The following is a 15,004-nucleotide window of genomic DNA, read 5'->3' on the forward strand; positions in this document are numbered from 1 at the left end:
TATATATATATATATATATATATATATATATATATATATATATATATATATATATATATATATATATATATATATATATATATATATATGTATTCTTCATAATCCAAGTGGCTGCAAGCTAAGAAAAGAACAAAAACAGAGGAACCCAAAGAGCTTTGGGTATCATCCCAGGTACAGTAAAACCACTATATAAACACAGACCATTTACCATCTAATATTTATTAAATACCATATAGATACATGCAATCTGTTTCTTAATCAATCAGAATCAGATGTAAAGTCATAGGAACCCATGCTTATAAATGTCTTCACTTCATATTAATATAGAAGAAATAGAAATAAACTCTTTCTGCAACTCAGTGATATTTCATAAGGCAGAATCAGCTACACCCATGTCACCTTGGATTTTACATATGACCTGCTAGAGAAAGAGTCAGGATTACTCCCAGGAAAACTGCCAACCAGTTCATCATCTCCTTTGTGCTTTTTAGTTTCAAGTATCTGTTTATGAAATGGAACATGTGATGTAGACCTTGTGCTTTTTCCAAAAGGGCTGTTTGATACATTTGAGCAGGTGGATAACTTGGTGCCAACATGGTACCAACATGGTGAGAAACCAGACTTGTACAACGTCTTAGTCTCTGTGTTCGGATGTGATGTTGATGTTGCACCAACACAAGGCTTCTGTGAGATTGTTTGTAGCTTTGTGTGGTCTTTTGAGTCAGGTGATGGTGATGATGGTGATGATGATGTTGATTCTGGGCTAGATGAAAAATGAGAATAAGATTTACCATTGATATTCTTATTTTAAATATGCAAAAGATTTAGCTCAAATGATACTAAAAAATAACATTCCAATGACGTCAAATTAAAAATGAGTGTACAAATTTTTTTTTAAAAAAAAGTCACATTTCTATTTAATTTTCTGATCTGAGAACTTTGTGCTATTTTCAGGTAAAGCTTTAACCAGAAGTTACACCAAAAATGTTTTTTTGATACTGACTCTTCTGGTCAGATTAGTATTGTTAGTCTTATCAAACTAATTCAGAAAAAAGTAAATAAATGTCAAAAAGAAAATCTTGAATTATTTGTTTGGATTTTCAATTATTTGAAGAGGATCATCAGTGTTATAACCTCAGCTTAAGTCTTTAAAGCCAGACCCAAAAAATACTGAGCTGAAATTAATTTATTTTTATATGAATAATTTAATTTAATTTAATTTAATTTAATTTAATTTAATTTAATTTAATTTAATTTAATTGTGTTTGTTTTCATTATTTTTAAATCATCTTAACATCTGTAATTTAAACTTCCAGTGTCTTAGTTTCCCTGATGCAGTTGGTGAGAGATAAGTCAGCGCTACTGAGACATCATTTCATGTACATGGGGGTGTATGTGTGTGTTTTATGTATGTGTGTGTGAATATGTCATGTATATTTGTGACTCGTGGGTTTACAGCCTGGAGGACTTGATGGGAAAGGATATTTCATTACACTTTAAGTTGCATTTCTATGTGTAAAAAGTGCTCTATAAATAAAGTTTGATTGACTGATAAAGGTTGATATGGTGTGGCTAATATGGTGTCCCCCAAAATCAACAACTGTGTTCAACAGCTCAATGCTTCACTGCTTTCTCCAACAATTTACATTCTGAGAAACAGATTTAGCATCACTTTGTGCTTGATCCAGACTCTGTTTAGGCATTAATAAATAATAGTGTTTTAAATCATGGCACAGTGGTAAGCTAAGGTCTCTACATCCTTTATAAGAACAGAGAAATGTGCTCTCTCTGCAAAAAAAGAATTATGTAGTTTTTTCCTTTTTTTTTCTTGCAGCTTCTTCTCAACACATCATCTGAACAGAACTACAAAAAAAATCCCCTTTCATGCTGCTGTTTTCAAATTGAAATATAGAGAGATTTTTATAAAGCATCAGGCTGCTTCAGAATTGAAGTACTTAGTACAGTTCATGGCTTGATCTGTTGAAAGGAAAAAGAAGAAGAAAAAAAAAAAAGAATAGCAAAAAGCCTCTTACTGGAGTTGATGATCTTGGAGCTCTAAGCCTTGCCTCTCATTAATTGGATAGGTGAAAAAAAACACCATCCCTGTCAGCAGAAGTGTGATGGGAACTGGTGAGAACAGCACAATCAGAGCTGTCACCACTCCATCACCATGGTTACATGCACTTGCCTTGTAGCCCACAATCCTGCAGATAAGCAGTGAACAGAATGTGAAATAGCAAGTGATGCACACACATAACAAACTCATGAAGCGCCTGGACGGAGGCCTTACTCACTGCAATGTCATGGTTGACAGTCCAGCTGAAAGCCCTCCGGCCAGCTTACTACAGAAGGCATAACCAGAGAAAAACAGAGGCTCCAGGTCTTTACAGGAGGAGTGTTTCACAGCAAAGTCATCAATTACATCTGGGAGCATTGACCTGTAGCAAATACAGTGTAAGCAGACAGATTATGGCTGGCTTAATGAACAGTTTAGAACAGTCAAAATACATATTGTTGTCTAATATTCATGTGTCCCACTTGCAGACTTTGTGTCCAGGCTGGATTGACGGACTCACCAGGGCAGCAAAAACATGGTTGCCACGCTGAATCCCATCAGAATGCACATGGTCATGAAGACTGGCAGGTTACTGGGGACACAGGCAACTACCAATACTGCTGGGATGAAGAGCTGACAGAGACACGAAGAGGTCTCACAGGTGAGAGAAATATTCACAATGTGGAAAAAACACATTTAATTTAAAATAACAGGAACTGCTAATTTCTCACTGATAATCCGATGAAAACTGTGTTCTTCTTTCCTATTTTCAGGAGAACTATTTGCCAAAAAGGAACCGCAATGGAAGCAGAGACCTGTGGAAATATTAATATCTTTTTTATTTAAAATACTATTAAAAATTCTGTTATAAAAATCTGACAAACAGCATAAATAATCCTCTATGTGACAGATTAGTTTTTAGTTGCATTTTACCAGCAGGACCAGCAGGAGAAGCTGGAACTGGGCTCCTAGCCCAGCTGCATGACTGCAAAACAGTGCAAAGTTACCCAAGGACATCTAAGATCAAACAGACGGGGAAGAGAAGCAAAATAAATATTATTAAATCCATGCATGAGTTCGGAAACGACACACATTAACCCTATGATGCATGAATTATCAAGAAACAGTGCACACTGTTTTCACATATAATTTACCTATACAAACATGTACAGTCCTTTTCTTTATTTTTAATCTTATTTGACTATTTTTTTTTTAGTATACTTATTTACTCTATGAAATATGAAGTCATATTTATATAATATAAATATTCTATAAAATTATAGCTGTATCATTTTCTTGTCCTGTTTACCACCGAGGTAAACTTGGTAATTACAATATATGTATATATTAAATTTTTTAATATTTATATTTATTTTTCAGTGAGTGGCAGTGAATTGGATGTCTGAATGGATGTCCATTAATGTCCAATGACATGTTTAATTTGCAAAAATACTTTGATTAATACATCAAAACCATGCCTAGCTCAGATCGTACCTGAAACGCAAGTACACTGAACACAAAGCCAAGCACAAGCCGTTGATAAGGGACGTGACACATCAGCATCTTTATGGAGCTCCGACAGGATGGTCGTATTTTCTCATCAGAGGAGAGAGGGACTGGGGGAAAAACAAAAATATAAATAAAGGAATGACTTTGTTTCAGGTTAAATATTATGACGATTCATTAAGTCCTATCATAATCTAAGCAGGAGAACAGCAGAGTAGAGTAACTTAAAATAAATAAATACCTTTTTGTCTTTCAGGTTTTAAGACACAAGGACATAATATAATTCAAAAGATCTTTACCAACTACTAAAATCAGGTAAATACATCCTCAGATGGATAACAACGACATATTACACTGTGTCATTACTTTTTTAACAATAACTTAGCTAAAATACAAAAACAAAGTACACCCCGTGACTCAGAAGTTTGTAGAAGCAGCTTTAGCAGCAGTAACTTGGAGTGTTTGTCTTCTGTTTGATGTTCTAAGTCTCTCCCACCGTTGTGGGAAACTGAGGGTGCATGTTCTTTTCCCATGACTGTATGTTTTACTTAAAAGTGTTTGAAGGCTGCTGTGTCAGAGTGACTCACCCTGCTGCTCCCTCACTCCAAAGAAAAGAACCAGACTGCAGAGGAAAAACAAGGCAGCCATGACCAGAGCTGAGGTCAGGAAAGCTTTTTGCTGGGGAGTGAAATGCAGACATGGTGCTGTAACTAATAAATAAAGCATGTTAAACTGTCTACAAACTCGAGACGCTTTAAAACACGAGTCAAAAGGTAAAACTTTTGTTACCTTGCTCTTTAACTGCATCAAGTTGTTAATTTTTTAAATTAAGGCATTATAATTAACACGAGTGTGGGTTTTGGTTTCATTTTATACTTTATCATTTTGAATTCACAGCATTACTTCCCACGACAGCATAACTGGCCTGAAACCTGGCCTTTGGAAAAAAAAACAGGGCAATAGAACACAACCCTAAAAAGAATAATAACAATGCAATGATTAGAAAATATCATAAACTTGTATTTTATTTCAGAACAAAACTAACATTTCAGATGATAAAACTGAGACATTTTATTATTTCATGGAAAAATTTGACTTAGTTTGAATTTGATGGCAGCACAGCTTCTCAAAAAAGTGCAGGGACAACAAAAGAAGAAAAAGAGTATTTCAGAGCTTAAAAGATTTTAAAAATGTTTAACTTAAAAGGTTCAGAGAATCAGGAGGAATCACTGTGCGCACGGGCCAGTGCTGCATTAACACAGACATGATTCTTTAGTGCAAATCACTGCTTGGGCTCAGGAAGACTTGCAGGAATCACTGTCTGTAAACACAGATCGCAGTGAAATCCATAAATCAAAGTTCATTTAAAATGGTCTGAGGCAAAGTGGAAAACTGCTCTGTGGCCAGATTAATAATAATTTTAAATTCTTTTTGGAAACCATGGATGTCATGTCCTGCAGAGGAGTGGGACCGTGTAGCTTGTTATCAGTGGACAGCTCAGAAGCCTGCATGTCTGAAGGTACGGGTTGCATTACTGCCTATGATATAGGCAGCTTTCACATCTATGAGGGCTCCATCAATGCTAAAAAAGTGCATAAAGTCTGTTTACAGACACATGTTAAAAGAAAAGCGATGCTACAAAGACACATCACCCTGTTCCAACCTTTTTGAAATGTGTTTCTCTCGTCCAGTAATTCAAAATTAGCTCATATTTTCCACTAAATGGTAAAATGTCTCAGTCTTAACCTCTGGTATGTTGTTTATGTTCAGCTGGGAAAAAAATATGAATTTATGAGATTTGTAAATCATTGATTTCTGTTTTAATTTACATTTTACACAGCATTCTAAGTTTTTGGAAATTGGGGATGCAAATTATCAAAAAATTAATTAGATTAATACGCAAAATTAAACTGATTTGTCAAAAAAAAGTATTTTATCTTTCAAAAACACAAAAATAAATTAAACAAATGGGGTGGTTGTGGTTCAGGTGACAATAGTTCTGATGCTAATTGTAATTGTAGACACATTTTTTACAATTATTTTAGTATTCCTTTAATATTTTGTATTGCACATCCATAAATCCACAATGTGGTCATTTAAATCGGCTTTTGTCCCCACAATATGAGCAAAATGAGTAGGAACATAAACATACAACAGATGAACAGACAATAATGCCCACGTCAGGCCAAGAACAGTAAATTACAGGGTGAACAGATCTCTCAGAGTACAATGCCAGCACAAAGCTGCTTGGCTGCATCAGAAACATGAGCCGTATCTGGGTTCGAGTTTTCGTTTTTGCTTTCCTGCAGTAGGTACCGTTTCCTGTAGGGAGGCAGTTTGAGGTGCAGATGTGCTCTGAGGTGTTTGATAGACCTGGTCCAGCTGCTCACAGGCCTCCTGCTTTTCTGTGTTGTACACAGACACGACTTGTCCCTGAATCACTGAAGCCAGCAGCATCGCCACCATCTCCACACTCATTCCTGAGCAAAGGAAAAGCAGAACAGAAACACAGAAAAATCTGCATTTTGTTTAGAACCGTCACAAACGGTTCTGAGAGGTGAGGTGGTGGGTGAGGCTGGTTAGTCTTACTGTAGGCGGTGGTGGAGTCTCTGTCCCTCTGATGCCCCCCCAGGAACATGCTCAGTGATAAGTAAGGAACGTTATAGCACTGTTTGCAGATGAGGGAAGAAGAGGTGAGAGAATATGGGATGTGTGAAACTGAGTAGCCATGGTGACTCAGCTTGGACCAGAATGGCAGCACATACACAAACACGAAAATAAAATGATGTCACCATGGCAACTCAAAAGAACATGAAGACTATAAAGCAAAGGACTGAGGATAGATGTCAACTGGTGTAAGAACCATAAAAAAACCTTTTACTTCCAATCACTTTGTCTTCCTTTCTCAAGATAATTTGTATATAAAAAATGTACTTTAAACACTTAATATACTAGTTTCAGTCACTTTCTAATAACTTAGCCAGAAGCCAGAACTGTAAAGCCTTCATCTAGGAGTAAAACTTATTTGAACTTTTCTTTCTTTTGTTTATTTTCCAACACAAACTATCTCTCAAATCGGCCCAATTAGTTACCTTGAGATCCAGTCGTACTCCTACTTAACCCCTTCTTTTTCTGATGGTGTACTTTTTAAAATGTAAAGAGCAACATTTTTACCCCTAACACCCTCAATGAAAAATTATCTGATAACAAGAATCTTGCATAGTAACAAACTTTTGTAAATAAAATTAGCTGGAAATGTGAAATTTAAGCAACTAAAAAACAAAATGCTGCTTTTTTCTGAAGAATTGTCTGCATAACTCTTATAAAAGGGAGCAAAACAAGCATTGGTTATAGGATTCAGACCAATGCTGTTCAATACAAATTCCAATAAGTGTTGCATTAGAAATTATATGTAAGTTTAAATACATAAACAATAGCAACAAAATGTAGTTATAGTATGAAAGCTGTAGTAAATCTGACTCATTATCAGGGGTCCAAGCATAGGACTTTTGTTTCTATACTTTTTGGGGTTCTTGTGATGACAAATTTATGAGTTTATTAATGATTTTACTATTTTGTGCTCATCTAACATTCTGTTTCCAAATGTTTCATCTGCTCAACACGCAGTGTAAGGGTAAAAAACTGAGCTCACTCCTACACAGAGTTGTGTGAACAACTGGTTTGTGTGACTTCTCTCTTGCAAATTAAAAGCACTTTCAATCAGTTCAGCTTTATTTTCTTACTTTTCATCAGACATTAGTTTAGAGAGAAATGTTTACTATTTATTTCTAAAAGTGTCTGCACAGAAATAATTTTTATAGAAACATGAAACTAAATTTATCACACAGTCACAACCAGGGTTTGACATATTGCTAATACTTTTGATACCGAAGCTGTGGAAGGTTAAATACTCAAGTACAGAACAAGGGCTTAAATACAAATACTTGATAACTATTTTAAACTGTTAAAATGCGTTTTGAGACACTTACACTCATAAGTGTCTCAAAGAGGCAGGTCGCCACGAGGAACCATAGCACATAGGCGGCCTCTGGCATCAAGCCAGTTGGCACAAACCACAGCAGCACATACAACAAGATGCAGAACGGACTGGAAAAAAGCGGCCTGTCAGAGAAACAGTGATGGCTTTTATTAAAATTCAGCACAGGATGAATGGATTCAAAGATGGGATTAAATCGTGCAGCTAGACCGACCGACCATGGAGTGAGTTTGCCGATGGGTGTCCAGCTACTGCGGCTCACCAGGTATCCAACCACTGGGTCGGTCACAGCATCCCAGGCCCGACTCACAAATAAAATCATGGACACATAGGAGGCCTCCATCTGTGAAGATATTGTACCCACATTCAGGCTGACATACTTAATCTTCAAAGTGTAAACATAATGTTGGGAATTTTTACCTGCACAACATCCAGAAGAAAAATCTGCAGGGAAATGTTTATCGCTGCTGTGGTCATCTGATACGGGACCCCACCCACAGCATAGCACACCTTTCTGGCCAAAGGAATCCCCCCTGACCTCTGCAGAGTCAGGGGAAAAAGCTGGTTTCTCCTCTAAATTGCACTCAGTCTGACAGCTGAGTTGCATCTTCTAATCATTTTTGGATTTAGGAGAACAGGAGAAAGAGGGAGCCCTTAGCTAAAAGTAGTTTATTCAGGTGTACTACGAATATACTTATTTTATACTCAAACTGAGACAGTAAGTTTACTTTTTATGTACAATGTTTTGTACCGTTTTATACTGTATACCTAGGAATAGTATATTGAAGTATACTTAGCTTATCCTGAAAAGTATAAAGTCTGAGACTAAGTACATTAATACTACAATACTTTCATACTAAAGCTTATACTTGTACTTAAGTACTAAGTACTTAAGTATACATTTTACTTCTTACTGTCATAAAGTACTAATACTAATATATCTTGATCCAAGTGCAGGAAAAGGTCAAGTCATTGACTCATGCTTACATTTAACAGAATAAAAATGTTTTTTACTACGGTTTGCGCTGAGGTATTACCTCTGTTATAAACTTACATGTTCAGGATCATATAGTGCTGGAGTTTAAAAGTTCACAGTAAATAGTTTGTGTGCTCAATTGCATTTTTTATGTTCCTAAAAGTTTTGTTTTAGTAGTTCTAAGTTCATAAAAGTATCCTTAAAGTGTACTTCAATAAACTAAAATGTTGTATACTTGGAAGTGTACTTTTGTAAACTTAAAATGATCTTATAAAATATACTTAAAATATACTTTTATAAATTTAAAATGTTCCAATTTAGTCCGAAGAAGTATTAAGTTAGTACACTTTCTAGTACACTACAAGTACATGGTCTGTAGTATACTTGCTATACTTATACTCAAGTATACTTAATGAAATAAACTTTAAGTATACGACTTATTGCTAAGAGAGAAGCGGAGCATTAAATGACAGCGTGAATTTGAAGATTTCTGTCAGTTTCTCTTGTTTCAGTCTGTTGGTGGAGCAGAACTACTGCAGACTGCATGTCCAACATCAGGTCATGTGTACGGAGAGATGTTTGTCCAAAAAATGGAAATAAAAAAGGTTGTTTTTGTTTTGTTTTTTACTGGAAAAGCTGAAACATTGCTTACAAAAAAAAAAAAAAACAGTACAAGATAAATAAAATTTCTAATTGTCCTTCTTCCTCTAAATAATCTTCAAAAAGGCGACGAAATCTATAATCTATATAAAAGATACAATCAGATCGAGATCCATATAAAGATACAGCTAATGTGGTTATTCTGTATATTATGACATAAATGACTGCAGAATTGAATTCTTGCTGTGTTGCTTCTCATTTTGCTGTTTGAGTTAGTTTTTTTACACATTGGTATGTTTGTGAAGAAGCTTCTATTTCTATCACTGCATTTAGAAAACCCACAATAAAATGGCTGCGGAGTAGGAACGTCAGAGAAACATATTAGTTTTAACTATAGTGCCGACCAAATCTTTTGGACAAGAACATATAAGATCAGATATTTTCTTACCACCTGCTGATCATCAGTGCACGACCCCTCAGTTTGCTCTGAGAAGAAATTTCTTAATGTTTGAAGTTGATTTGTAAAGTTCTCTAAACAACTCATCGTCTCACAGCAGAAAAGGTAATGTATGAATCACTGTGGGCAACAGCAGAGTTTTTCTTGTCTGAATCTGGTTGAGCAACTCTTTTGTGTTTGAAAGTGAAGTATCATGATGCAATCCACCTGCTCACTTTACACTCATGTGACTGGCTGTTCATCTGTTTAATGAAAAGAAAATTACCATATAGGCACATAATGTAAGATGCAGAATACTAGAATCACTGTGCACATGTTTTAAAAGAATCAAAATATGTCTAAATGTGTAAAATAAAGCTAAGAAATGCTTTGAATTTCAAATTTAAGGGCGCAATTTCTCCACAGACTCAGTTGTTTCTCTTCCCTAAAACCTAAATAAAGCAGATTTTAAACCATTAAGAAGAAACTGCAGCTATGCATGTGCTGCAGGATGAAGTACATCAGTAATAGACTGCTCTGACCTCTTGTGGAAAACCTGTGAAACTTTCCTCCATCAAATGAAGCTTCACTTTTTTCTCATATTAGGACAAAGAAAGGAGTAATTATAGAGTATGAACCCATTAGGTCATTTTTATCATTTGAATTTCTAGATAAAAATCACATTTCTGACATGAAAGATGTAACTGCATAAGCAAACCTACATATTGATAATTTCTTCCACATGCATAAAATTTGAATTATCAGGTCCAGGTTAGCTAGCAAAAATTAGAAACTGTTCAGATAGTGACAGGTGAAGCAGCTGTTCTCTTTGCTCTTCAAGTGCTGCAGAGACAGAAAAAGCTCTCCAAGGTCTTTAGTGGTTGCTATTAACTTGGAAAGTCATTTAAAAATCATTTAACTGTCATTTAACTGTGTCTCAAAAGGCCCACAAAAATTATTTCTTCTAAAATGGTGTGATACTCTAAAACAGATGATACAGAGGACCAAACGAGATGCTTGCACCATATTTAGCTTTAATGCCACTTATTTACATCAGAATGTGTTGACCACAAAAGTTACTTCAAAGCGAGACGGCAAACAGCCCAAACCATCAGACTTACAAAAAAAATGCAAAAGACTTAAACAATTTAATTTCCAATTTTCTGACTCTGTAAAAACAAAGAAAAATTTAAAAAACAGACTTTATTACTTCAAAAAAAAAAATTATCCTCCATACTTCGGTCTAATAAAGGGAACCCTTAAGTCTGGGCATTATCCACGTTCATTTTCAAAAGAAAAGAAGTTGAAAATTTCACTTTTGAACTAAAGTTTCTACAAATTGGTGCTTTTAGTTGGGTTGTCCTTGGCCTGCCGCAGACCATAAAGCCATTTAATCACTCGTGCATTTTTCTCTATGACGGAAACACCGTAAGGAACGCGATCTGCAACTCTGCCGGCATCTTCATCCTCTTCATCATCTCCATCTTCTCTGCCAGAACCTCCACACTCGGACCCTGGAGCGCTGACGCTGCGAAAACGAGCAAGGGACACGATGTCGGAGCTGGAACCGGTCAGCTCCTGCAAATCTGCGGGGTCCAAGCCGCACAGGTTAAAGAAGCGCTCCAGCTCAGTCCCAGCGCGAGAGTACCGGTCACTCATGTCAGACTTGGACCGGGTCAAGGAGGGCCGCTTCCTGGAGCTGGAAGAGGACAAACGTGTGATTGCTGGTGAAGGTGGAGGGATAGCAGGAAGGTTCGGGGGTGGTGGTGGAGCAGGTGCCGGGGTCTCGGAATGAGGGGAGGGCAGGTTGTCAGGTTTTGATGAGGCAACAAGTGGTTTCAGAGGAGAGGAACCTGGTGTTGTTCTGGGGTGGAAGTCCCGCAGCTTTGAAGCACCTGGGTGGAGCAGAAACTGGGAATGTAAAGGTACGGGTTGGAGGGGCTGCCGCATGTACTGAGGTGGTCTGCAGGCTGTCCTCACAGGGCCAGCCTGGGGCATGACGTCCACTCTGCGTACGGTCCCTGCAGCTGGAGCCCCAAGAGTACCAGGACTCTCTACCTTAGCAGGTCCAGATGCTTTTAATCTCACTTTAGCTAGACTGGACCAGTCAGGACGTGGAGGTGGACATGGTTTTTCCTTTATTTTTAGTGCACCTGCAGGAATTTTGCAGGGGGGGTTGTGTGCTTTACTGTCCTCCGACCCTGTAGATGTACTGGACTGTGGTCCATCTGGAACATCACTAATGAGGTTGCTCAGATGCTCCAAGTCGAGCTGGACTTCCTCCTGCTTCACCTTTGTTTGTGTGGGGGCTTTTCTGGTGGGGCGCAGTGGTGTGTTGGGGTTGAGTAGAGGCTTCCGAACCTCAGGAGGCTTCCGCACCTCAGGAGGCTTCCGCACCTCAGGAGGTTTCCACGCCTCAGGAGGTTTCCGCACCTCAGGAGGCTTCCGCACCTCAGGAGGCTTCCGCACCTCAGGCGGTCTGACTGGCTGTTGTTTGGAAAGAGCCACTTGACTCTTCACATATTTAGCCTTGTCTGCCTCCAGTCTCTCCACAGCACTCTGCTTTGGTCTGGCTGCTTCTCTTGGTCTTCTCTGGTAAAAATCTGGGCCCACCGGGCCCTTAGGACGCAAGCGTGGCGGTGTAACTATTACAGCAGCTCTCATTGGTTGCTTCACTGGGTGTTGGAGCGTCCCCACAGGCATTTTGTCACTTAAAATTATACCTGTACTTGCCCACATCTTCTTCACAGTATTTTCCTTAGCGTTATCATGTATTGTTGCCTGCGTACGGCTGGCTTGTCATCATCTTCAGGCCATTTTGAACAGATGTAACCTCAGCATCTCAGCCGAATTCAAGCTCCTTGAGACTTCCTGTGGGCCACAGACACGTTAATCAGCAGGGCAGAAATGGGATGCTCAATAAAGAACTTAAGTGTGCTGCATTTAACAAAATCAAATGTCAATGACAGAAATATTTAATTAAAACCTGTGTATCTATTAGTATCCAATCACTTTACTGAGCCATTTCTATTTAGTTGCCAGGAGTCCACATATATGGCAGCTGCCATATTTGTGCCACTATTTTTACTATAGTTTATCTGAATGTGCAAACAACTCAGCCTTGTTTCCACCAACAGGTTCACTTCGGTACAGTGTAGGTCAGGAAGCATTTCTTTGGCTTTCCACAAGGAAAAACTGGCAAGGGTACCAGAATATTCAATTTGCACCGTCCCACTTTTTAGGACCCCTCCAATGGGGTCTTAATCTTACCAATCTGATCATAAAGGGTGGAGCTTGACATGCTGCAGTCTGTTGATTTCTCATAAGAATCAATTTTTCTTGTGCAGCTTGGCAAAAGCACCAAGTTTCAATATGTAATTTTTTTGTTTTGTTTACAGCCACATGCAAGTAGAAATAACACAATCTACTGGATGTCCATCATTCTCATCCTTTTGTTTTTGTATCATGTTCTTCATTAATTCAAGGAAGGCGTTGCATCGCTATGACCTCAAGCTATTAATTTTATGATATTACATAGTTGATACATCTGTCGCGCTCTGGGCAATACACCACCTAATGGGGATGGGTACAGTTGGAAGAGATAAGAGAATAGTCAACAACAGACTGACTTTTACTGACTGTAAAAGTCTGTGTGTGCACAGAATAGTCATTATTATCATCTCCCGGACACCTTGGCTCCAAAAGTTTTTCTCTAACTGGACCTCTTTAGATTTTAGTTGAATGCCCCTGCTCCACCCCCATAAAACCACTTATTTACAACTCCAGCCAATCACTCTCCAGCAGCCACGTCCGACTACCAAGTTCATTGGCTGCCGGCACAAGTCGGATCTGAACAATTACTAGCAGTCATCCATCTTTCCGCAGACAAACACACAATAAAACTGACACTTCATTTTCAGTTGGTAGAAGGCCTGGGAAAAGAGTGGTGGAAATGTGTGTGTGTGTGTGTGTGTGTGAGGGGTGATGGGGAGGTGCATCAGGACAGCTGTCAACAACCCATTGTCTGGAGGCAATACAGAGCAGATCACACACACGAACAGCTGCTATGGGAACAATGACTCTTCATCTTTAAATAAAGCAGCAGGTTACCAGGATTTAGTGGAACCTAAAGTCTCTGTGGGACAAATTAAAGCAAAACATAAAGCTCAACTTATCACACTGATAAGCCTCTAAGTGGTGAAGGTCAAAAACTCTTTCTGTACTCCTGTGTCTAATAAAAATCCAACGTGTGTGTTTAATGTATGGCGCTTGAACAGTCTGCATCTGCCAGTCAAATTCTTTAAATATTTGCCATTCCAGTCTGAGCCGGGACAAACTCCTCTTGACAGAGATATGAAACTTTTCTCTAACCCCCCCCCCCCCCCCCCCCCCCCAATCTTTCCTGCTTACAAGTCTCGAGGCCATTCAAAAGCAAAGCGATCTCCCTTTACTAGCAAGAAGCAGCACCACGATATATAAAAGACAGCAAGCTGATAGGTCACACGTCAAAGACGAATGTCAGGAGGTGGCTCAGACAAACAAAAATAGAGCCACTAATTTAATGTTCCTAAGTCAAGTGCTGGCATGTTCTTATGCCGAGTATAAATGGCAATCATGGAACAAAGCAGGAAGTAAAAAACACAAAGGGTAGGTAAACAACTGTCCTCAGGTTCAGTAGCTTTGAGGCCTACGCAGTAAGTCTTGCCTTGACAAGCTCAAGCCTCCTTTAATTGACTTAGCTTTAAGAGCTTTCTTGCTTGTTTTTTCTTCAGGACACTCACCTGGAAATTTTTAAATTAGCTCCTGGGGCCCTGCTGGAGTTTTTGTTAAAGTAAAGCGAAAACACGACGACTCTCTCCCGCATGAACGTGTTTGAGACCTCTTAGCAGCGCAAGACAAACCTGTTTGACAACTCATGTGTACTGCTCCTGGCCCCGCCCACTCCGGCTGATTGGGCCAATCAGTCTCCTGCAGGAAAACAAATGCAGCTCTCTGATCACGTGACTGATATTTTATGATTCTCGCAAAACGAAGTGGAGGAAGTATTTTAAACTTTTACCACAACAAAAAAAAAGTACCAAATTAACCAGTGTACTCTATTAAAAAGCGTGTCTCTAAAAATAATATAATATGGCAGCTTACTTTTGGTATTGTGTTTGGACTCGAGCTAATTATTACCTATATTGGCCTCTGACTTATATAGCTTATTAATACTACCTCCGACGAGGAGGTTATGCAGAAGGCAGTTTGTTACTTTAAAAATTGCTGTAGCTCAACTTAGAAAGGATTAACTGCTGATGATGATTTTGATTATTTATTTTCAGCCCAAGCAGAGGTATACAGTCTCTGCTCTTGTTTCAATCATGAAATAATTCACTTGTTTCAATGACTCTTCTCTCTGGAAAGCTAAAACCTGGTGGTAAATCCCATCAC

At 38.3% G+C, this 15,004-nt stretch overlaps 2 protein-coding genes across 3 annotated transcripts; both read right to left on the reverse strand.

The window, feature by feature from the left end:
• Positions 1–300: 300 nt before the first annotated feature.
• Positions 301–8,479, reverse strand: mfsd2al2 (major facilitator superfamily domain containing 2a-like 2). The gene is made up of 14 exons (XM_042004226.1): positions 8,474–8,479; positions 7,980–8,099; positions 7,778–7,902; positions 7,552–7,684; positions 6,152–6,230; positions 5,879–6,042; positions 4,150–4,240; positions 3,551–3,672; positions 2,990–3,073; positions 2,788–2,871; positions 2,577–2,689; positions 2,295–2,438; positions 2,034–2,204; positions 301–763 (listed from the first exon to the last, which is right to left on the reverse strand). Exons 1-14 carry the CDS (start codon positions 8,477–8,479, stop codon positions 385–387), a joined length of 1,815 nt encoding a protein of 604 aa, XP_041860160.1. The 3' UTR covers positions 301–384.
• A 2,106-nt stretch (positions 8,480–10,585) lies between these two features.
• On the reverse strand, positions 10,586–14,502 carry fam110a (family with sequence similarity 110 member A). 2 transcript variants are annotated; one of them, XM_042002935.1, is made up of 3 exons: positions 14,353–14,502; positions 12,027–12,442; positions 10,586–11,978 (listed from the first exon to the last, which is right to left on the reverse strand). In XM_042002935.1, the coding sequence occupies exons 2-3, from the start codon at positions 12,308–12,310 to the stop codon at positions 10,904–10,906; spliced, it is 1,359 nt and encodes a 452-aa protein (XP_041858869.1). In that variant the 5' UTR covers positions 12,311–12,442; positions 14,353–14,502; the 3' UTR covers positions 10,586–10,903. The 2 variants fall into 2 exon arrangements, with proteins under 2 accessions (XP_041858869.1, XP_041858868.1); XM_042002934.1 differs by having other exon boundaries at positions 10,586–12,442.
• Positions 14,503–15,004: the final 502 nt, after the last annotated feature.

Source organism: Melanotaenia boesemani, chromosome 13 (genome assembly GCF_017639745.1).
Source record: "Melanotaenia boesemani isolate fMelBoe1 chromosome 13, fMelBoe1.pri, whole genome shotgun sequence".
NCBI classification, from domain to species: domain Eukaryota; kingdom Metazoa; phylum Chordata; class Actinopteri; order Atheriniformes; family Melanotaeniidae; genus Melanotaenia; species Melanotaenia boesemani.

Coding starts and splice junctions, on each gene's coding strand:
- fam110a (XM_042002934.1), bottom strand. CDS start 12,310: ATGTGGGCAAGTACAGGTATAATTTTAAGTGACAAAATGCCTGTGGGG.
- mfsd2al2 (XM_042004226.1), bottom strand. Junction 2,872..2,989: donor TTCTCCTGCTGGTCCTGCTG/GTAAAATGCAAC, acceptor ATATTTCCACAG/GTCTCTGCTTCCATTGCGGT. Junction 2,205..2,294: donor CTGTCAACCATGACATTGCA/GTGAGTAAGGCC, acceptor GCTTATCTGCAG/GATTGTGGGCTACAAGGCAA.